The sequence below is a fragment of the Bos mutus genome, chromosome 7, assembly GCF_027580195.1.
Source record: "Bos mutus isolate GX-2022 chromosome 7, NWIPB_WYAK_1.1, whole genome shotgun sequence".
NCBI lineage: Eukaryota > Metazoa > Chordata > Mammalia > Artiodactyla > Bovidae > Bos > Bos mutus.
The window spans coordinates 55,165,941-55,188,624 of NC_091623.1; the positions used below are offsets into that span (position 1 = coordinate 55,165,941).

Below are 22,684 nucleotides of genomic sequence, written 5' to 3' on the forward strand. Positions count from 1 at the left end.
GAAACAGTCCAGAAGATTAAAAAAAGAATCATTAGTATACCGAGATGAAATCAACTCCAAACAAAACAACTGCAAAAATAAAGTATATATTTTCTTTTATCATGTTGTAAAATGTCTGTAAGTATACATAAGAATGAATACTAAACATCACTTAATATTAAGAGGTTAAAAAACCTTAAGAAGTTAACACTATTACATGGGACAGGCATGGGAAAGATAATTCACAGTATACATTTTATCCATATTTTTTGAATGATGTATTATCTATTTTAAAAACTTAAATAAATATACTTTAAATAAAATGAAATCATAAGTCAAGTTTATTAAATTCTCGACTCATTGGAAAAGACCCTGATGCTGGGAAAGATTGAGGACAGGAGGAGAAGGGGATGACAAAGGACGAGATGGTTGGATGGGGAAGTAAGTAGGTTCCATGTAACACAACTAAGAATTTGCATGCCATAACTAAGGCTCCTGCATGCTGCAACGAAGATCTAAGACCCTGCATGCCGCAACTAAGTCCCAGAGTAGCCAAATAAATAGATCAATGTTTGGGGAAAAAAAAAAAAAGTGGGCATTGTCAATGTACAGAAGTCTTTAAAAGCATAATATGACTTACAGGCTATGTGATATACACTCATCAGTGATGGAAGGTTCTTTTTAAAATTGTTTTGCTTATCTAGCTGCAGGGTCTTAGTAGCAGCATGTGGGATCTTTTTAATTGAGGCTTGCTGGTTCTAGTTCCCTGACCAGGGATGGAACCCGCGCCTCCTGCATTGGGAGCCTAGAAGTCTTAACCACTGGACCACCACTGCCGGGAGCCAGCACAGGAGTTCCCACCCATGACAAGGTCATGCGGGAGAGGCCTAAACCAGAATCTGTCTGTTTTACTATTTCATGACTTTCACCAACTCCTCTGATATTTATCGCCGACCACCTTTCTCTGTAAGAAAATCAACTTAGAGCTCTAGTTAATAAGTCTCCAGAGTATAATAGGTGTGTTCCAATTCAAATCCCTCGGATAGCTCTCTAACTTGCCTGACAGGTTTCCGGACTCTTACAGCTACGCATGTGATTGTTCACAGCCTCCCAACCAGAGAGGCACAGGAAGCTTAAGATACTCTAACAATGCAGAGCTTCTCGGGGAGTTAATATTGTTAAAATACAACTATGTAGAGGATTTCTTTGTTGAGCTAATGCTTGCTGCCAAGTTTCCATATCCCTTACCCACTGTGTCCCTGGGGGTGTATTGATCAATATAGCTGGTATATAGAAAACAAGTAGTAGCTTTAATGTTAACAACCTTAGACCCTTGAGCTAATAAATTCTCCCCTTGATTATCCCCACTGCACCTTTTGCCCTATAGGAATGCAACTCTATCTAGTGCTTTCAGGGAGCGGCGCCAAACTTTAAGAAAAATCACCTTTGGAGAAAATAAGTTTTTCTGGTTGACTAACCTTTATCAGAAGAATGTTAGCAGGTCTCCTGACCAGAAGATGATGTAAATCACCTAAAGCCTTTGTATGTGATAGGTTTGCAGAAAGAAAGCCTGGTTTCGATAAGGGTCAAGGACTGCTGACCTTGCATGACTTTGCACCCCCTATTATCTTCTCTATACAACTTAGGGTATAAAAGCTCCTTCTGAAAATAAAGCTACGGGCCTTGCTCACTGAAGCTTGGTCTCCCCGTGTCATTCTCTGTCTCTCTCTCGCTGACGCCGACGCCGTCTCTCCTGAGGGTACCCCTGGATCCTGCTGGGGCTGGACCCCAGCAAGTGGCACCCGAACAGGGTCCCGAAGGTAAGTCTCCCCCATTGTGCAGTTTTTCGCGAAGGCTAGGACCCCACTCAGGGTGCCGCGGACCCCCCTGCATAAGATAGGTAGGGTGAGTAGGAGTGGGTAGTGTTGACTCTTTCCTTGCAGACAGAAATCTCTGACATGGGTAACAAGGAGTCAAAAGAACAACAACTCTTTATAGGAGTAATCTTGCAATTGTTAAACAAAAGAGGAATTAAGGTTAAAAAGGCTAATGTTCAATCCTTTTTTACATTTGTACAAGAACAGTGTCCTTGGTTTCCAGAAGAGGGCACTGTTAACTTAGAAACATGGGAGAAGGTAAGGAAACAGTTAAAAACTTACTACATTCTGCATGTCCGGAAAGGGTGCCCACTGATACCTTTTCCTTATGGAATATGATTAGAGATGCTTTAGACCCTGCTCATGAATCTGAACGAGTGCCTATTAAGGAGGAAAGTGAGGAGGAAGAGTCCAAGCCTAGCTATCGGCAGTTAAGAAGTATGCTGGCTGCCATGAACACCAACAGTTATTTAGAAAGTGGGGATGAAAAGGAGGAACAGCTTTCGCTCCAAGATGAAAAAGATTTAGAAGCAGCAGCAGCTCGCTATCATTCTGATGAATATTGGTCTTTTTCAGCTAAAGATGCTCCTAAGAGCTTGAGAGAAACATCCCCAATCAGACCATTCGTAAGATCCAAACAGCAAACAGTTAAATCTCCAGAACAGGAAAAGAGAAACATGGGACGCTCCCATCCCCCCATACCTCCTCCTCCTTATGAGGGGAAGCGGCCTCCGCTAGGAGTTTCTCAGAGAAGGGTTTTTTCTAGTCCCGAAGATGAATTTGATCCCCACCTTGAGGCTTGTTTTTCTGTAATTTTTGAGGAAAGGGATGGGAGAGACGTCCCCTCCTGGGAACCCCTTTCAATGAAACTGATTAAAGAACTCAAACAGGCTTGTGCTTTATATGGGGCTACAGCTCCATACACCCTTACATTGTTAGACGCTTTAGCGGCCAGATGGATGATCCCATACGACTGGAAAACAGTCGCTAAGGCTTCTCTGTCTGGAGGACAATATCTACTCTGGAGAGCTGAATATGAGGACCTCGCCCGAAAGCAGGCTAGTGCTAACCGCAGATATGGCCCGAGACACATTGTACAAGAAATGTTGGAGGGAATTAATGAATTTGATACAATTAGAGATCAGATGGGTCTAGATAGAGAGGCTTTAGAACAGGTAACAGCCTGCGCCCTTGGGTCCTGGCGATCATTGCCTCGAGGGAAAGAATCAACCTCTTCCTTTTCAAACATTAAACAAAAACCAGAAGAGCCATATGAGGACTTTGTATCACGACTTATAGAGGGAATTCACAGGGTAATTCCTAGTGATGAGGCAGCTGGAATATTGGTAAAACAACTGGCATTTGAAAATGCTAATTCTACCTGCCAGGCCATCCTACGTCCTATAAAAAAATCTGGGGAGATAGGAGACTACATCAAGCAATGCGCAGATGTAGGACCAGCAATAATGCGGGGCATTGTCATAGCTGCAGCCATAAAAGGAAGTTCTTATCAACAGACAGTTCAATCCTTGTTTGCAGGCAGGAATAATCCATCAAAGAGTTATTTAAATAATCAAGGACAGAATACTAACCTGTCCAAAGCCTGCTTTTCTTGTGGCCAGGAGGGGCACTTTATCCGCGCTTGCCCCCAAAAAACAGCTGGTTCTTCTCTGCCAAATCCTGCCTCCCTGGCTGTGACTCCTAATCTCCCTAAGACTCCTTGCCTTCGTTGTCAGAAGGGATATCACTGGACAAAGGACTGCAGATCAAAATTCCATAAAAACGGAACCTTGCTAGTTCCTGACCAGCAGTAGGGAAAACGGGTTGAGGGGCCAGCCTCAGGCCCCGACAACGATTGGGGCAACAACGCTAAACCCATTAATACCCTTCATCCCATCTCAGAACTCATCAGAGCAACCCCAGGCAGTGCAGGACTGGACCTCAGTTCCACCACCTCAACAATATTAACACCAGATAGTCCTACTATATGGGGAGGGAGGTATGGGGAGGGAGGAGGGAGGAGGGTTCAGGATGGGGAACACATGAGAAATAAAGGAATAAAAAATTAAAAAACAAAACAAAACAAACAAACAAAACAAAACAAAACAAAAAAAAAGAACCCGTCTGCCAACGAGACACAAGAAACATGGGTTCAATTCATAGGTCGAGAAGAACCCCCAGAGAAGGAAATGGCGACCCACTCCAGTCTTCTTGCCTGGAGAATCCCATGGACAGAGGAGCCTGGCAGGCTACAGTCCATGGGGTCACAGAGTTGGACACGACTGAAGTGACTCACTACACACACATGTGGTCCTTTCTAAAAATCATTATGTTTTGAGATTTTACAAAAAAAAAAAAAAAATCCCTACAGGGGTTAAAGGTCCATTACCAACAGGCCTGGTGGGAATTATATTAGGCAGAAGCTCCTCAGCTATGCAAGGTCTTACAATTATCCCCAGAGTGATTGATTCAGATTATACAGGAGAAATTCAGATAATGATTTCACCCCCAACTAAAACTACACAAATTCATCAGGGACAAAGAATAGCTCAACTTTTACTTTTGCCCTACTACACTGCCATAGGACACACCGCTACTCAAAGTGAGAGACAGGAAAAAGGATTTGGGTCCAGTGATATGGTCTTTTGGATAACAGAAATTACTCAGAAACGCCCCATGAAAAATATTCTGGTCAGTGGCAAGTCTATTGTGGGGCTTTTAGACACAGGAGCAGATGTCTCTTGCATTGCTGGGAAAAAACGGCCCAGCTCCTGGCCAACATATACTACTGAAAATGAGCTGGTGGGATTAGGGAGAGCCCCTGCAGTAGTTAAGAGTGCAAAAATATTAGATTGGCGGTTTGAGGATACCTGTGGAACTTTCCAACCCTATGTAGTTCCTTTGCTTCCCTTTACCCTATGGGGGAGGGACATGCTGTCTCAAATGGGAGTGCTACTTTTTAGCCCTGATGACAAAGTGACCTCCCAAATGCTCCATATGGGCTATGATCCATCAAAAGGATTAGGCAAATAACAGACAGGAATAATTGAGCCAATATGCCCAACTCCTCGACAGCAATGTACTGGATTAGGGTATCCAAATTTATAATGGAGGCCATTGTTTTTGCTGCCAACCCTATCACATGGAGATCTCAAGATCCAGTGTGTGTAGAACAGTGGCCTCTACCTAAAGAAAAATTATCGGCAGCTAAGACTTTAGTTTTTGAGCGGTTGCAATTAGGACACATTGAGCCCTCTAATAGTCCGTGGAATACTCCCATTTTTGTTATTAAGAAAAAATCTGGTAAGTGGCGACTCTTACAAGATTTGAGAGCCATTAATGCCACTGTGGAAGATATGGGGGCCTTACAACCTGGGCTCCCTTCCCCGGTAGCTATTCCCAAAGGATATAATTGTTATTGATTTACAGGATTGTTTCTTTACCACTCCCTTAAATACCAAAAATAAAAAGCGATTTGCCTTTAGTCTCCCTTCAGAAAATTTTAAACAGCCTTATTTGAGATTTCAATGGAAAGTGTTACCTCAGGGAATGAAAAATAGCCCTACCTTATGTCAAAAATTTGTTAATGCTGCTCTAGAAGATATTAGGGCTAAATATGAACAAGTATACATGATCTATTACATGGATGATATCCTCATAGCTCACCCAGATAGGGCCCACCTACAATCTGTTCTTCACAAATTAACTCAGGCATTACTGGCTAGAGGCTTGAAAGTTGTCCCAGAAAAAATTCAAACCAATCCACCCATAACTTATTTAGGAAGGGTTATAAATTCAGAAACAGTAACTCATGCCCCACTAAAATCAAGAAAGGACCATCTTGTTACTCTGAATGATTATCAAAAACTTTTAGGTGATATTAATTGGATAAGGCCCTATCTAAAACTAACCACTGCTGAGCTGAAGCCTCTTTTCAACATTCTGCGTGGGGATCCTGATCCAACTTCAAAAAGGCAATTAACTGTTGAGGCTCAGGAGGCCCTACACAAAGTAGAAAAGGCTTTATCTGATAGTTACGTGAAAAGAATTGAACTGACAACTGTCTGGCAATTCCTTTGCCTGGCTACCCCAACTGCACCTACGGGGGGTTTATGGCAAAACGGCCCCCTAGAGTGGGTCCACCTTCCTGCTCAAGCTAAAAAGGTAGTGGCTTCTTATCCAGGGGTGATAGCTAAGTTGATATTAAAAGGAAGAAAGTGGAACATTGAATTATTTGGTAACGAGCCATCAGAAATTGTAATTCCATATAACAAAGAACAGATTGATGCTCTTCTAATGTTTGATGAAAATTGGCAGATTGCCATAGGAAACTATTTTGGTCAAATTCTGCATCATTTACCCTCACGTGCTTTGTTAAACTTTATATCTAGACACCCAGTTATTTTTCCTGTTAGGTGCAAACAATTCCCCATTCCAGATGCTCAAATGGCCTTTACTGATGGGTCAGCTAATGGCAGAGCTTCTATAGTTACAAGAAATCAGCATAAGGTTTTACAAACACAAGAAACTTCAGCTCAAAGAGCTGAACTCATAGCTGTTATAGAGGCCTTTGTTATGTTTGCAGAGGAGGAATTTAACCTTTACTTTGACTCTCAGTATGTGGTCAGGCTGTTTCTGCATATTGAGACTGCAGTTTTACCTGAAAACAAAACCACAATATTTCACTTGTTAACTAAACTGCAGCAACAAATTTGGAAAGGAAACTGAGCATTTTTTATTGGCCACATTCGAGCTCACTCTGGACTGCCCGGACCTTTAAATGTCTTAAATGATCTGGCAGATTCACTAACCAAGGTTACAGTGGCCTCTGCTTTTGAAGAACCCCGAGCCTCTCATTCACTCCATCATCAAAATGCTACTGCATTAAGATATCAATTTCAGATTCCTCAAGGTGGAAGCAACCTAGATGTCCATCAGCAGATGAATGGATAAGAAAGCTATGGTACATATACACAATGGAGTATTACTCAGCCATTAAAAAGAAAACATTTGAATCAGTTCTAATGAGGTGGATGAAACTGGAGCCTATTATACAGAGTGAAGTAAGCCAGAAGTAAAAACACCAATACAGTATAATAATGCAAATATATGGAATTTAGAAAGATGGTAACAATAACCCTGTGTACGAGACAGCAAAAGAGACACTGATGTATAGAACAGTCTTATGGACTCTATGGGAGAGGGAGAGGGTGGGAAGATTTGGGAGAATGGCATTGAAACATGTAAAATAACATGTATGAAACAAGATGCCAGTCCAGGTTTGATGCACAATACTGGATGCTTGGGGCTAGTGCACTGGGACGACCTAGAGGGATGGTATGGGGAGGGAGGAGGGAGGAGGGTTCAGGATGGGGAACACATGTATACCTGTGGCGGATTCATTTTGATATTTGGCAAAACTAATACAATTACATAAAGTTTAAAAATAAAATAAAAAAAAAAAGAATCTGCTTGAGAGATTGTTCATTCCTATTCACATTGTCCCACTACTATAAATAATTTACCTATGGGAGCTAACCCTCGCGGTGTCAGACCTAATATACTCTGGCAGATGGACGTAACTCATGTCTCCTCATTTGGAAAATTGTCTTTTGTTCATGTAACTGTAAATACTTTTTCTCATGTCATTATTGCAACTGCTCGCACTGGAGAGGCATATAAGGATGTAGTACGACATCTCTTTACTTGTTTTTCATATTTAGGCCTACCAAAAGCTTTAAAAACTGATAATACCCTTACTTACACTTCTAAGTCTTTCCAAGAATTTTGTATAAAGTTTCAAATAAAACATAACACAGGCATCCCCTACAATCCACAGGGACAAGCTATAGTAGAAAGAGCACATCAAACATTAAAAATACAAATTCAAAAATTACAGGAAGGGGAATTTAAACATAGTTCCCCCCATCAGATCCTGCAGCATGCTCTCTTTGTAATAAATAACCTGAATGTTGATTCATCTGGAGCCACTGCAATGCTTCGCCATTGGTGCCTGGAACAACAAAATATAAAGCCGTTGGTGAAGTGGAAGGACCTCCTCTCTGGACAATGGAGGGGTCCCGACCCATTATTAACTAGCGGCCGAGGATATGCTTGTGTTTTTCCACAGGACGCAGATTCTCCAATTTGGATCCTGGACAGACTGATTCATCATGTCGCAGCCCCCCAGGCACCTGGTCCCCGCATTGCCTCGACCACAAAAAAGGAAGGGACCTCCTCTACCTCCACTCCCTCCACCGATACGGGAAGTCCAGCTGACCTCGAGACAGATGACACCAGAGATCCCGGATGAACAGAAAGAGGAACCACCCACCAGACGGATGTCACAACTCCGTCTAAAAGATACTGTCCCCCCTAATTCTTTACCCTGCAGGAGACCACCAGGACGCCCAGCTTGTGCAACTCAACAAGCCTCCATACCTACCTGGGGACAGATTAAGATGCTCTGTCACCAGGCACAAGGGGTAGCTTCCCTGCAGGGCTCTCCAGCCTCTCCTGAGAGAGTGTTTATTGCTCTGCTTGCCTTACTATCTTGCCAGGTAAGCGCCTCCTCCCCCGCTCCAGAAAAGTAATGGGCATACTTCCCAGATCCTCCTTTCAAGTAGTTACTTGGAACAGTGACCCTATACGGGTCCACACAAACCAGCCTCAGTTATTGGGAGGATCATACACTTCCTACACAAAGGATAAATACCCTATTAATTTCAATTATACCTTTAAGGGATTAACAGACGATCTTCCTGTTTGTTTCAACTTCCCCTTTGATCATACAGAAAGCTTTATTACTCCTACCAAAGAAGGATGTATTGGAGCCTCTAAAAAAGCAATTCTGACAGATTCCCCATCCTCAAATTACCGGTCAGTTTGGATATTACTGGCTCGTATGCCCGGGATCCTTGACCCCTACAAATCCCTGCTTTCCAAATCTCCACCAAAATATCCAAATTGTCACAATGCTGCCCCTTCAGATGTCATATGGAACACCATAGATGGTCGTTCCAGGTATCGGATTTGGAAATCTTGTACTTATAATTCTAGAATTGATTACAGAATACCAGGAGGAGGAAATTATACCATTCAGGACTGGAGCAACCCCGATCCAGGTCAGGATCCAATGACCGATGATGCATTTAACGGTAGATTTGACAATTGGAAAGAAAATCCAGTTCCTTGGCCATTACTCGCCACTAGATGGCATAATAATCAATTTGTTCCTCCTATGCTGTCTTATACCGCTAAGGGCAGAACTTTTTGACAACCAGAAATTTGGAGGGCCCTTACCGCCACTGCCCCTACTACCTTAACCCGGCCAGAAAATATTTCTACTTATTCTATTTTAGCTTGTCTACCCTCGCCTTATGTTTTTCTCTTCTCTAATGATTCCAAAAGACTTAATATACAAATGAATTATTCAGGTGGACCTCATGTAGTGTCTTGTGAACAATGTATGCTCTCATCTTGTTTGACCCCCCAATATAATGTTTGCTCTTTTGTGGTGTTGCAACGTCCACCCTATCTTATGGTGCCTGAAACTGTAACCACACGTTGATATAATTATGGTCTTGCTGTATTACAACAACTACAGGATTTAATGCGATCACAGTGGTTTGTGGGCCTACTGATCCTGGGAATAGCAGCTTTGATAACTGCAATTACTTCTGTTAGTGTGGCAGCAATACCATTAACTCAACAAGTATATACTGCTCAATATGTTGATACTATGTCCAAAAATGTTTCTTTAACATTGGCAACACAGGAAGCTATAGACAGGAAACTAGAAATGAAGATAGACGCCCTAGAAGCAGCAATAATACATATTGGAACTGAATTACAGGCATTAAAAGTGAAATTGGCACTGTCCTGTCATGCCGACTATTGGTGGATATGTGTAACACGGTTGAAAGTAAACGACACAGATTATGACTGGGAAAAGATTAAAAATCATATTTCAGGTGTCTGAAATAGCTCCAAAATTAGTTTAGATTTAGGAAAACTTCACAATCAGATAAAGACCATGGAACACTCCTGATTAGATTTTACTGCCGCAGGAGTAGCAAGTGACTTTTTCCATACATTCTCTAACTTTATTTCAGGAAAGAACATTCTGTCTACTATTTTTAGCTATGCTGCAGTGGCCACTCTAATTCTGCTTTTCATAATTATTCTTCCTTGTATTGTCAGAATTCTTTGACAGAGCACTCAGAAGCTCGTGACTGAATTACATCTGGCTGTCTTAAGAAACAAAAAAGGGGGAGATGCCAGGAGCCAGCATGGGAGTTCCCGCCCATGACAAGGTCATGCGGAAGAGGCCTGATGGGCAAGGCGAGTCAGACCTCGAGGGGCCCCCCTGGACCTGCCTGAGCGTCTACCCCAAAACCAGAATCTGTTTGTTTTACTATTTTACGACTTTCACCAATTCCTCTGACATTTATGGGGGGCTATCCCTGACCACCTTTCTCTGTAAGAAAATCAACTTAGAGCTCTAGTTAATAAGTCTCCAGGGTATACTAGGTGTGTTCCAATTCAAATCCCTCAGATAGCTCTTTAACTTGCCTGATAGGTTTCCGGACTCTTACTGCTACACATGTGATTGTTCACAGCCTCCCAACCAGAGAGGCACAGGAAGCTTAAGATATTCTAACAATGCAGAGCTTCTCGGGGAGTTAATATTGTTAAAATACAACTAAGTAGAGGATTTCTTTGTTGAGCTAATGCTTGCTGCCAAGTTTCCATATCCCTTACCCACTCACTGTGTCCGTGGGAGTGTATTGATGAATATAGTTGGTATATAGAAAATAAGTAGAAGCTTTAATGTTAACAACCTTAGACCCTTGAGTTAATAAATTCTCCCCTTGATTATCCCCCACTGCACCTTTTGCCCTATAGGAATGCAACTCTATCTAGTGCTTTCAGGGAGCGGCGCCAAACTTTAAGAAAAATCACCTTTGGAGAAAATAAGTTTTTCTGGTTGACTAACCTTTATCAGAAGAAGAATGTTAGCAGGTCTCCTGACCAGAAGATGATGTAAATCACCTAAAGCCTTTGTATGTGATAGGTTTGCAGAAAGAAAGCCTGGTTTCGATAAGGGTCAAGGACTGCTGACCTTGCATGACTTTGCACCCATTATCTTCTCTATACAACTTAGGGTATAAAAGCTCCTTCTGAAAATAAAGCTACGGGCCTCTCTCACTGAAGCTTGGTCTCCCCGTGTCATTCTTTCTTTCTCTCTCTCTCTCTCTCTCTCTCTCGCTGACGCCGACGCGTCTCTCCTGAGGGTACCCCTGGATCCTGCTGGGGCTGGACTCCAGCACACCACAGAAGTCCCTGGAAGTTTCTTAAGATTGGGGAAGTCATCCCTGGGGGCTCAGTGGTAAAGAATTTGCCTGTTAATGCAGGACATACAGGTTTGATCCCTGATCCAGGAGGATCCCACATGCCATGGAGCAAAAAACCCATGGGCCACAACTATTGAGCCTGTGCTCTAGAGCCCTAAAGCTGCAGCTACTAAAGTTTGTGCACCCTAGAGCCCGTGCTCCGCAACAAGAGAAGCCACCCCAATGAGAAGCCAGCACACCACAACTAGAGAGTAGCCTGAGCAGCAGTGAAGACTCAGTGCAGCCAAAAATAAATAAATAAATTAAATTATTTTTTAAAAAGATTGCGGGATTTCCCTGGTGGTACACTGGATAAGAACCTGCCAATGCAGGGGAAACGGGCTCAATCCAAAGTCCAGGAAGATCCACATGCTGGGGAACAACTATACCCATGTGCCACAATTACTGAAGCCCAAGCACCTAGAGCCCCGTGCTCTGCAGCAAGAAAAGCCACCGAATGAGAAGCCCGAGCACCACAATGAAGGGCAGCCCCTTCTTGTGGAAACTAGAGAAAGCCTGAGCATAGCAACAAAAACCTGGTGCAACCAAAAATAAAAATTAGAAAATAAATTATTAAAAAAGATTGGGAAAGTCAAGAGGAATGGGGCAGTGAGAATATAACCCAGACATGGGTATATCAGATGAATGTTACCGACAATGGCGATAGCAAATGCAAAGGCCCTAAGGTGGGCTTTATTGGTGGATGTTTTCCAGACGTGGCCTCAGTGAGGACTCCACCACACTGAGAAACCCGTAGCATTAGCCCAAGGCTTGTAGAACAGCGTTTTGCTGAGGTGAGTCCAGTTTAGGCCAGTGGTCCTGAAAGGAAAGCTTCTAGGGCAAACGCGCCCTCTGCTGGCAAGAATAGATATCAGCTCCATTTCCAATCCCAAGATTAAGAAAACATATCTAAGAGTTGGATACGACTGAGCCACAAACACGTATTGGACTTCCCTGGCTCAGCCGGTAAACAATCTGCTTGCAATGCAGGAGACCCAGGTTTGATTCCTGGGTTGGGCAGATTCACTGGAGAAGGGAATGGCTACCCACTCCAGTATTCTTGCCTGGAGAATTCCATGGACAGAGGAACCTGGTGGGCCACAGTCCACGGGGGATCGCAGAGTTGGACAGCACTGAATGACTAACACTTTCACTTTCACATTGCTGTTATTATTAGTGAAACACAACCAGTGCTTAATAAATTCGTGACCCATCCTCTCTCACCCCCGTGCAGCATGGAGGCTGGCACTAGTGGGGATGTATCTATAGATATAAGTTGAATGAATGGTGGAACAGTCTCCCCTTCTGTAAATCTGTCGTTCTTTCATTGCATAAACTGATGCTTATTGAGTATGTACTATGTGCTATGTCCTGTTCTAAGCCCTTGGAGCAAGGCAATAATCAAGATAGACTAAACAGAGAATCCCCTGGTTGTCCAGTGGTTAGGACTCTGCCCAGGTTGGAGTCCTGGTTGGGGAACTAGGATCCCGCAAACTGTGAGGCGCGGCCAAAAAAAAGACAAAACACTACATAAGGCACGGTGTAAAAATATACATACTTAGATCTTGTCATTCAGCATTCAAGACATCCTTATGTTTAGGTAATAAATTCGTGCCATTTGATGGCGGATACAATCAGACCTTAGAGAGGCTCTGACTGAGAGGAAGTGGCAGGAATGGGCCTCCAAACCAAGAAAATTTTAACACTTTTGTTCGCTGCCTGTGGGAACAAACTGGGTATCCAGCGGAGAGGAGTGGGACGGCGTCCGTTTCCATGGTTCATCTGACGCTGTCCCCAAGCTTCCGCCCTCATCGCGCGCCACGTGACCTCAGCCAACATGGCGCCGCCCAGGATGTTCCACAGCTCACGTGGTTAATGCAGGCAAGATGGCGGCAGCCGCTAGCCAGACTTCGCTGGAGTCGGCCCCGCGGATCATGCGATTGGTGGCCGAGTGTAGCCGCTCCAGGGCCCGAGCCGGGGAGCTGCGGTTGCCACACGGGCCGGTGGCTACTCCAGTGTTCATGCCAGTGGGCACGCAGGCCACTATGAAGGGCGTCACGGCAGAGCAACTGGACGCGCTGGGCTGCCGCATCTGCCTGGGCAACACCTACCATCTGGGTCTGAGGCCGGTGGGTGGGCTGCGCCCCAGCGGGGCGGCGGCGGCAGAGCGTGGAGGAGCCCAGGAGATTCCCTAGACCTGAGCGCGCCTCCCAAAGTCTATCGACAAACGCGTATCGAGGGTCCCGGGTGGCCCAGGCCTTGTGCTGGGCGTGAGGGACCAGCGAGGATGGAAGCTGGCCAACCCTGTCGCCCCCAACATTTGAACCCAGGGTTGCACTCACCCCTAACCTGACCCTTTCTTCCGCCAAACCAGGGCCCAGAGCTGATCCAGAAGGCCCAAGGTCTCCACGGCTTTATGAATTGGCCCCACAATCTGCTGACGGTAAGGTGGGATCGAGGCCGGGGTTCGAGGGCATTCCTTGGGGGTAGATATTCCCCATCCAGTACCTGACAGCCCTGCGGTGGGATCTCCCTCAGGACAGCGGCGGCTTCCAGATGGTGTCCCTGGTGTCCCTGTCTGAAGTGACGGAGGAGGGCGTCCGCTTCCGCTCCCCTTATGACGGTGATGAGACCCTTCTGAGCCCAGAGAGGTCCGTGGAGATCCAGAACGCGCTAGGTGAGCGGATCCTGGGGAGTCGCTCCTTCCCCTGGTGGAGGTGAAATGGGCCTGCTCCTTTGGTAATGCTTGGCTCTGGGCGAGTCCCTTACCCTCAGTTTAATCATCCTAAATGGGGATAGTTTACAAAGATAATGATGTAATTTCGGTAAACCTCTTATCACAGTGCCTGACTTTTAGTAGCATTTAGTGTTATCTTTATTGCGGTTGTTTCTCTTTGTTATCGTTGTTCACTTGCTCAGTCCTTTCCAACTCTGCGACCTCATGGACTGCAACACTCCAGGCTTCCCTCTCCTTCACTATCTCCCAGAGTTTGCTAAAAGTCAAGTCCATTGAGTTGATGCCATCCAACAATCTCATCCTCTGTCACCCCTTCTCCTCCTGCCCTCAATCTTTCTCAGCATAAGGGTTTTTTTCCAGTGAGTCAGCTCTTCCCATCAGGTGGCCAAAGTATTGGAGCTTCAGCTTCAGCATTGGTCCTTCCAGTGAATAATATTCAGAGTTGATTTCCTTTAGGATTGACTGGTTTGATTTCCTTGCAGTCTGAGGGACTCTCAAGAGTCTTCTCCAGCACCACAGTTTGAAGTCATCAATTCTTTGGCGCTCAGCCTTCTTTTTGATCCGACTCTCACATCCATACATGACTACTGGAAAAACCATAGCTTTGACTATGCATACCTTTGTCGGTTGTTTCTCTCAGATAGTAAATTAGCTGGGCAAAGATATGTTGAAATAATGGGGGTGACAAGGAGGCTTTAGACCCCTTCCATCTCCATCAATAACGTACATTTTTTGATGTAGACAATTAGCATTTCTCAATCTAAAGTGCTATGAAAACAGGTTCCAAACATTCCATCTTCCAAGCAGATTGATGCTTTTAGATCCCTCTATCCAGATATTCTGTGGTTTCTGCTTATAGCTATGGGCCTGGGCTCTGGTACCATACCACCTATGGAGCTTGCAGTCCAAAGAGGAGACAAGGAATGATGAAAAGGTCTTAATTAGAAAGATGAGGGCCTTTCCATCTTTGTTTGGGCATATGAGATCTTTTTTTTTGTTTTTTCATTTGTGACATCTGTACTATTTAATTATGGTGGGTGAACTCTTAGTTGCAGCATGTGGGATCTAGTTCCCTGATCAGGGGTGGAACTCTGGCCCCCTGTATTAGGAGCATGGTGTCTTAGCCACTGGGCCACCAAGGGAAGTCCCCCTTTCTTCATTTATTAGCCAGATTACTTCCGTAAAGAGAAAAGTTTCTCACCAACTCCTGGGAGACCAAGTATGAATAATTTTGGTCATGTAGGAAGAGTAGGATTCATTCTTTCCCTCTTACTAGTTTTCATGGGTTGATTACTTAGCACCCTCTGTTGATGACAAACTAATGTTTAGTTTTTAAGGATTGCCCTGAACTCATGGGTTTACATGTATTTGATACATCTCACTGCATTGCAGTTAAAACCCTTGTTGCTTCTCTCATCACCCCATCTTTGGCTAGCATGGTACACTGTGCTTTTTTCCTATAATGACACATTGTGGCAATATTTCGTTGAGCTTTTCTGATCTATAGGTCCACAGTCTCTAATCTGAAATTCTTGGGGCCGGATAGGTATCAGAATGCCCTCATTTTAGAAAGATAATAGAGGGTACATACCATTCATTACACAGTACCTCAGTGAGGCCTGGGGCAGTACCCTGTGGTATTACACTTCATTTTTTTTTCTAATTAAAAGATTGTAATAAAATGCACATAACATAAATTTATCATCTTAATCCTTAAGTGTCCAGTTCATTGGTGTTAAGTATATTCACCTTGTTGTATAACCATCCCCACCATCCATCTTCAGAACTTTTCATCTTCCCACAGTGAAACTCTTGTCCCCATGGAATACTCACTTCCCATTCTCCTTCCTCCAGCCCCTGGTACCTACCATTCCACTCTATGAATTTGACTCCTCTAGGAACCTCGTATAAGTGGAAATATACAGTACTTGTCTTTCTGTGATTGGCTTATTTCACTTGGCATGATGTCCTCAAGGTTCACCCATGTTACATCGTGTGGCAGAATTTCCTTTTTAGGGCTCCATAATATTCCATGGGGTATCTCTATCCCATTTTGTTCATCTATTCAGCTGTTGATGGAACTTGCGTTGCTTTCAGCTTTTAACTCTGGTGAATATTGGTATTGTGAACCTGGCTGTGCAAATATTTCTGAGACCCTGCTTTCTGTCCTTTTGGGTATATATCCAGGAGTGGAATTGCTGGATCATATGGTATATACACTTTACATTTATTGCATTAACACTTATGAATCTTCTTGGTAAATTGGGTTGTTTAAAAGATGACAACTGTGTCAAGTTTTGCTACCACATGAGTATCCCATTAGCAGAAGAAAAGTCCTTTGATTTTTGAGAAGTTTCTGGATTTTGGAATTGTGGGAAAGAACCTTAACTCGATCCCTATTGAAGGATGCTTAGACTCCCGACACACCACGAGGAATCACTTGGTACACACATCGTTTTATTCTTTTTTTTAAATAATTTTGTTTATTTTATTTTTGGCTGTATTGGGTCTTCATTGCTGTGAAGCCTTTTCTCTAGTTATTGGGAGCTGCTGCTGCTGCTAAGTTGCTTCAGTCGTGTCCAACTCTGTGTGACCCCATAGACGGCAGCCCACCAGGCTCCCCCGTCCCTGGGATTCTCCAGGCAAGAACTCTGGAGTGGGTTGCCATTTCCTTCTCCGATGCATGAAAGTGAAAAGTGAAAGTGAAGTCGCTCAGTCCTGTCCAACTCTGAGCGACCCTATGGACTGCAGCCTACCGGGCTCCTCCGTCCATGGGATTTTCCAGGCAAGAGTACTGGGGTGGGGTGCCATTGCCTTCTCCATTGGGAGCAGAGGGCACTATCTAATTGCAGTTCACTAGCTTCTCATTTCCGGAGAAGGTGATGGCACCCCACCCCAGTACTCTTGCCTGGAAAATCCCATGGACGGAGGAGCCCGGTAGGCTGCAGTCCATAGGGTCGCTCAGAGTTGGACAGGACTGAGCGACTTCACTTTCACTTTTCACTTTCATGCATCGGAGAAGGAAATGGCAACCCACTCCAGAGTTCTTGCCTGGAGAATCCCAGGGACGGGGGAGCCTGGTGGGCTGCCGTCTATGGGGTCGCAAAGAGTCGGACTCGACTGAAGCGACTTAGCAGCAGCAGCAGCAGCTTCTCATTTCAGTGGCTTCTTTTGTTGTGGACAATGGCCTCCAGAGTGCAGGCTTCAGTAGTTGCGGCACATGGGCTCAGTAGTTGCGGCTTTCTAGCTCTGAAAGCCAGAAACAGAGGCTCAGTAGTTGTGGTGCATGGGCTTAGATGCTGTCCAGCATGTAGAGTGTTCCTGGACCAGGGATCGAACTTGTTTCTCCTGCATTGGCAGGCGGATTCTTTACCACTGAGCCACCCTGGCAGTTTCTTGTTTTGTTCTTAAAGGATAAATTTGCAGAGGTGGGAATGTTTTTTTTTTCCGCCACACTGTGGGGCTTGTGAGATCTAAATTCCCCGACCAGGAATCAAACCTGGGGCCGCGGCAGTGACAGCACTGAGTTCTAACCCCTGGACCACCAGGGAATTCCCCAGGTGGGATTTTATTCTATATGCAGGGCAGGGTTTTAGCTGGAAGGTGGCAAAATCAGATATGGATTTTGTTTTTAAAATTTTATTTATTTGGCTGCATCGAGTCTTAGTTTTAGCAGGCACAATCTTTGTTGCATCACGTGGGACCTTTCATTGAGGTTCACTAAGTCTCTAGTTGTGGAACACGGGCTTAGTTGCCCCAAGGCATGTGGGATCTTAGTTCCCTGACCAGGGATCAAACCCTCATTCCCTGCTTTGCAAGGCCGATTCTTAACCACTGGACCACCAAGGAAGTTCCCAGGTGTGCGTTTGTTTTTTTAACATTTTTATTTATTTTATTTTTGGCAGCACTGGGTCTTCATCACTGTGCAGGTTTTTCATTGCTGAGCAGGCTTTTCACTGTGATGGCCTCTCTTGTTGTGGAGCCTGGGCTCTAGGGTTCTTAGGCTCCAGGGCAAGGGCTTAGTAGTTGTGACGCACGGGCTTAGTTGCTCCATAGCATGTGTGGTCTTCCTGGACCAGGGATTGAACTAATGTCTCCTGCATTGGCTTGACAGGCGGATTCTTCACCACTGAGCCATCAGGGAAGCACCCCCCTACCCACCCCCCACCCAGGATGTGCATTTTGAAATGCTTCCTTTGGTTGCTGTATAAGCAGATTGGGGTGGTTACGTGGGAATCAGCAAGACCTAGAGAGGGACTTGTGGGGTCCCGCTCATCCTCAGCAGGGGGGCTTTCCCAGTAACTGTGGTCCTGTCTCTCCAGGCTCTGACATCATTATGCAGCTGGATGATGTGGTCAGCAGTACTGTGACGGGGCCCCGTGTAGAAGAGGCCATGTACAGGTGTGTGTGTGTGTGTGGAGGGGGAGGGCCTCCTGGTCCTGCAGCCTAGTCTCCCTGCCCCTCACCAGGTCCCTAGGGCTCATGACCAGGGTCCTCTTGCAGATCAATCCGCTGGTTGGATCGGTGCATAGCAGCCCATCGAAGGCCGGACAAGCAGAACCTCTTTGCCATCATCCAGGGGGGGCTGGACGCTGATCTCCGAGCCACTTGCCTTGAAGGTAAAGCCGTGTGCCAACAGGACCAGGGCTTTTGTATCACAGAGAACCCCACATGGGCCTGGCATGCTTAGAGAGTGTTGTTTTTATTTTTGTTTTAATTTTGATCGCACCCCAGGGCTTGTGGGATCTTAGTTCCCTGACCAGGTATTGAACCCTGGCCCTTGGCAGTGAGATCTCGGAGTCCTAACCACTGGACTGCCAGGGAATTCGCGAGAGTGGTTGTTACTAGGCGAAAGAGCATTCTAGGTGGAAGGAATGGCTGAAGCAAAGGCCCTGAGCATCATGGAATAGACAGCATTAGGAGAATAATAATAGCTCTCAATCTCCCAGGTGGTGCTAGTGGTAAAGAACTCGCCTGCCAATGCAGGAGACATAAGAGACAGATTCAATCCCTGGGTTGGGAGGATCCCCTGGAGGAGTCCATGGCAACCCACTCCAGTATTTTTTCCTGGAGAATTCCATGGACAGAGAAGCCTGGTGGGCTACAGTCCATATGATCGCACAGATTCAGACACGACTGAAGCGATTTAGCACACAGAACACATCAGTTTCCAGGTGTTCACCAGGCGTTCTGCCAAATGCCCTTCATGGATTGTCTGATGGAGTTTTCATAAAGATCCTGTAATGTGGGAACTTGCAGATTCCCAAGATTACAGAAGGGGAAACTGAGGCACAGAGCTGTTAAGTTCCCGTACTCTCAGTCACACAGCTTGGATGTTTCAGAGCTGGGGTTTGTACCCAGACTTGGGACTCTGCAACCTACAGCATTAACTCCTACATTGTGCTGCTCTATCCCTGGGGAGTAGGTCAGGAGCAAAGGGTTGGGCCTGAGGCATCGTACTGACAGTGGAGGGCCTGGGACACCACACTGAGGTGTTGGGGAGCCATGGAGGGCTGTCGAGTGGGAGAAAAACCCCAGTGGGATGGGAAGGATAAGGTCCAGATAGGAAGCTGGAGTAGTTGCCAGCGGGGCGGGGTGGGTAACAGAGGGCCTGAACCTCGGCTGTGGCCATGGAGACAAGGGGGCGCAGAGATGGGGGCTCAAAGGCAGTGAGGTGTCATAGGCAGGACCCTGCATTCTGGAGTCCACGGCACTGGCTCCAGCCCCTTGATCTGTTGCCTCATGGCTGTGCACCCTTGGGCTAGTGGCTTGACCTCTCTGAGCCTCACTTTCTTCCTCTATACAAATGGAAACCCATTCCCAATGGCAACGGGTCAAAGTGAGGAATAAAGGGGAAAATTTGTTCAAGGTGCCTGCCTGCACCTGGCATCACTATGTACTCTTGTGAAGATTGTGTGTGTGTGTTTTTTAATTTTTGGCCGTGCCATGTGGTGTGTGGGATCTTAGTTCCGCAACCAGGGATCAAACCTGTGCTCCCTGCATAGGAAGCACAGAGTCTTAACCACTGGACCTCCAGGGAAGTCCCAGTTTGCCCACCTCTCATATCCAAAACCTGCAGGGATTTGCAGTTCATTTGGCAGCAAGACCAGACCTCTTGACCCCAGTTGTTAGGAGTCTGTACACATTTTGCTGTCAAAACGTTATAGCATTCGATGATAGGCAGTTACTCCTCACGTAGGATGTGCACGGTTGTAAAATCTGGAAAATTCTGAAACATCTGGCTTCATCTTGGGTTTTGGCTGAGGCAGCGTGGGCCATGGGCCTCTCCTGAGGACTGAAGGAGAGGTGTCGCAGGCATTCTATAAACAGTAGCTGACATCACCAGCAGCCCCAGGGCACACAGACACACACACACCCACTCTCTCCTGGGGGTGAAGAGGAGGAGGCTGAGGCCTATTTCTTTCTGCCTGATCACCCCTGCCCTTGCCCCTCCACGCCCAGAGATGACCAAGCGTGATGTGCCAGGCTTTGCCATCGGGGGCCTGAGCGGGGGCGAGAGCAAGGGCGAGTTCTGGAGGATGGTGGCACTGAGCACGTCGCGGCTGCCTAAGGACAAGCCCCGCTACCTGATGGGGGTTGGGTATGTGGAGGAGAGGGGAGATGCCGCCCACCCCCACCCCTGCCTTTGGGGAGTGGATTCCTGGGAACCCCTGCCCCCGGGTGTCGGGACTAGGGAAAGACACAGCCCTGCCTGGGAGGGGACTGAGCCCTCTGCTGGGGGTGAGGGTGCCCATGTTGGGAGGAGGGGGGCCCTGGGCATGTGATCAGGGCTTGAGGTTCTCTGCTACCCCCACCATGTGTCCCCCCCCCCCCCCAGCTATGCCACCGATCTGGTGGTCTGCGTGGCTCTCGGATGCGATATGTTTGACTGTGTCTTCCCTACACGGACAGCGGTGAGCTGGGGCAGAGGAGGAACTGGGGAGGGATTCGGGGGCGGGGCTGAGGTAGAGGGGAGGCTAGGCAGGGGAAAACCTGATTGATGCCCCCTTCCTCTCTCGCTCCCCCCCCACCCCCAGCGCTTCGGCTCTGCTCTAGTGCCCACGGGGAACCTGCAACTGAAGAAGAAGCAGTATGAGAAGGACTTCCGCCCCATAGACCCAGAATGTGACTGTCCCACCTGCCAGAAGTAGGAGGGGATGGAGCCTGGGGGCAGGGCGGGGCTGTGTAGGACCTGGCCTCACCAGCGCCCCTGCCCCCCCACCTCCTGTCCCCAGGCACAGCCGGGCCTTCCTGCACACCCTGCTCCATAGTGACAACACCGCGGCCCTGCACCACCTCACCATTCACAACATCGCCTATCAGGTGGGCCTGCAGCTGGGAGGAGCAAGGCCAGGGGGGTGGGGGCATCGCCTGCTCGCTGCTGGCTGCTGGCTGACCTGCCTCCCGCCTTGCTCCCACCCTGCAGCTGCGGCTGATGAGCGCCGTGCGAGCCAGCATTGTGGAGAAACGCTTTCCTGCCTTCGTGAGGGACTTCATGAGCACCATGTATGGGGACCCCACCCTCTGTCCCACCTGGGCCACTGAAGCCCTGGCCTCTGTGGGGATCACGCTGGGTTGACCCTGCTTGGTGGGAGGGAGGGAAAAAGGGGGTGGAATATATTGAAGGACTTTTTTTTTTTAAATTATAACAGTGTGTGTCTGTGTCTTCTTGGGGAAGTGGCCTATCTAGGTCCCCTTTCTGGTCTGAGTGTCACTGGGGCCCGTCAACTAAAAAAAAGATGCACAAGGTGAGAGTTGCGAGTTAACCTTTCTTTGGGTCAAAATGAGGACTGCAGCCCACGAGACAGCCTCAGATAGCGCTGAGAGACTGCTCCGAAGAGGCAGTGTAGGGGCAGGTCAGTATATATGATTTTGGTGAAGAAGGAGTTCAAGGCATTCAGGCACTGATTTTATGAAAAGTTTTCTGCAAGCAATGAGGAGCTGATGTCACCTTGAAGGGATTTAGTGCTTTTCCAGATCTGAAGAGATGCAAAGATTGGGATCATGAAATCGGTTCTTGAAAATATCTGACTAGCCAAAGACCTGTTCCATGTTTCCCTGGAGCACAGAGTGCCTCGCCTCATTCTCCGCCCTGAACTCCCTTCAGGGCAGGTCAAAGGTCAGCAGCCACACCAGCGCAGGATCCAGTCTCCACAGAGGCAGATGGCAAATGTCCTTGGCAAGCGACAGTTACAGCGCCCCATCATGGTAACAGATTCAACCAGACTTGGGGAGGCATTTCATGACCGTTTTGTCCCATGCTACTAGGAATGCTCTCTGGAGAAGATTTTATTAATAAGCCATTCAGCATGCTATTACTGGACTAGGTCCTAAGAGTCAAAGATCTCTGTACACCTGTCTTCTGGTTATGGTCCAGGAAAATATTCCTTCTTATTGCATCTTCCCATAACTAGAGTTACACTATTCTAATAGTTGAAGGTATACAGAACTGTGTGTTTCATCAATTGCTGCAAGTCATCTAGTCATTATTTTTACTGGAGGCTCAGTTACATATTTGATAATTGTAAGAAGAAACAATTTTGTAAAACTAGCAGATACAAATAACAGAGCAAGCAGCATTGGGCTTCCCTGGCGGCTCAGTCAGTAAAGAATCTGCCTGCAACGTGGGAGATCTGGGTTTGATCCCTGGGTTGGGAAGATCCTCTTCTGGAGGGCATGGGAACCCATTCCAGTAT

The 22,684-nt window shown here is 46.4% G+C and overlaps 1 protein-coding gene and 1 long non-coding RNA gene across 2 annotated transcripts; both read left to right on the forward strand.

Annotated features, from left to right (window-relative positions):
• The first annotated feature begins 1,665 nt into the window (after nt 1-1,665).
• On the forward strand, nt 1,666-11,049 carry LOC138988628 (uncharacterized). The gene is made up of 3 exons (XR_011464902.1): nt 1,666-1,799; nt 7,987-8,416; nt 10,059-11,049. It is a non-coding gene; the product is annotated as an uncharacterized lncRNA (long non-coding RNA).
• Nucleotides 11,050-13,081: 2,032 nt separating this feature from the next.
• QTRT1 (queuine tRNA-ribosyltransferase catalytic subunit 1) lies at nt 13,082-21,626 on the forward strand. The gene is made up of 10 exons (XM_070373664.1): nt 13,082-13,380; nt 13,626-13,694; nt 13,790-13,928; nt 18,311-18,389; nt 18,492-18,607; nt 20,451-20,589; nt 20,827-20,902; nt 21,026-21,135; nt 21,224-21,311; nt 21,415-21,626. Exons 1-10 carry the CDS (start codon nt 13,138-13,140, stop codon nt 21,565-21,567), a joined length of 1,212 nt encoding a protein of 403 aa, XP_070229765.1. The 5' UTR covers nt 13,082-13,137; the 3' UTR covers nt 21,568-21,626.
• The last annotated feature ends 1,058 nt before the right edge of the window (nt 21,627-22,684 follow it).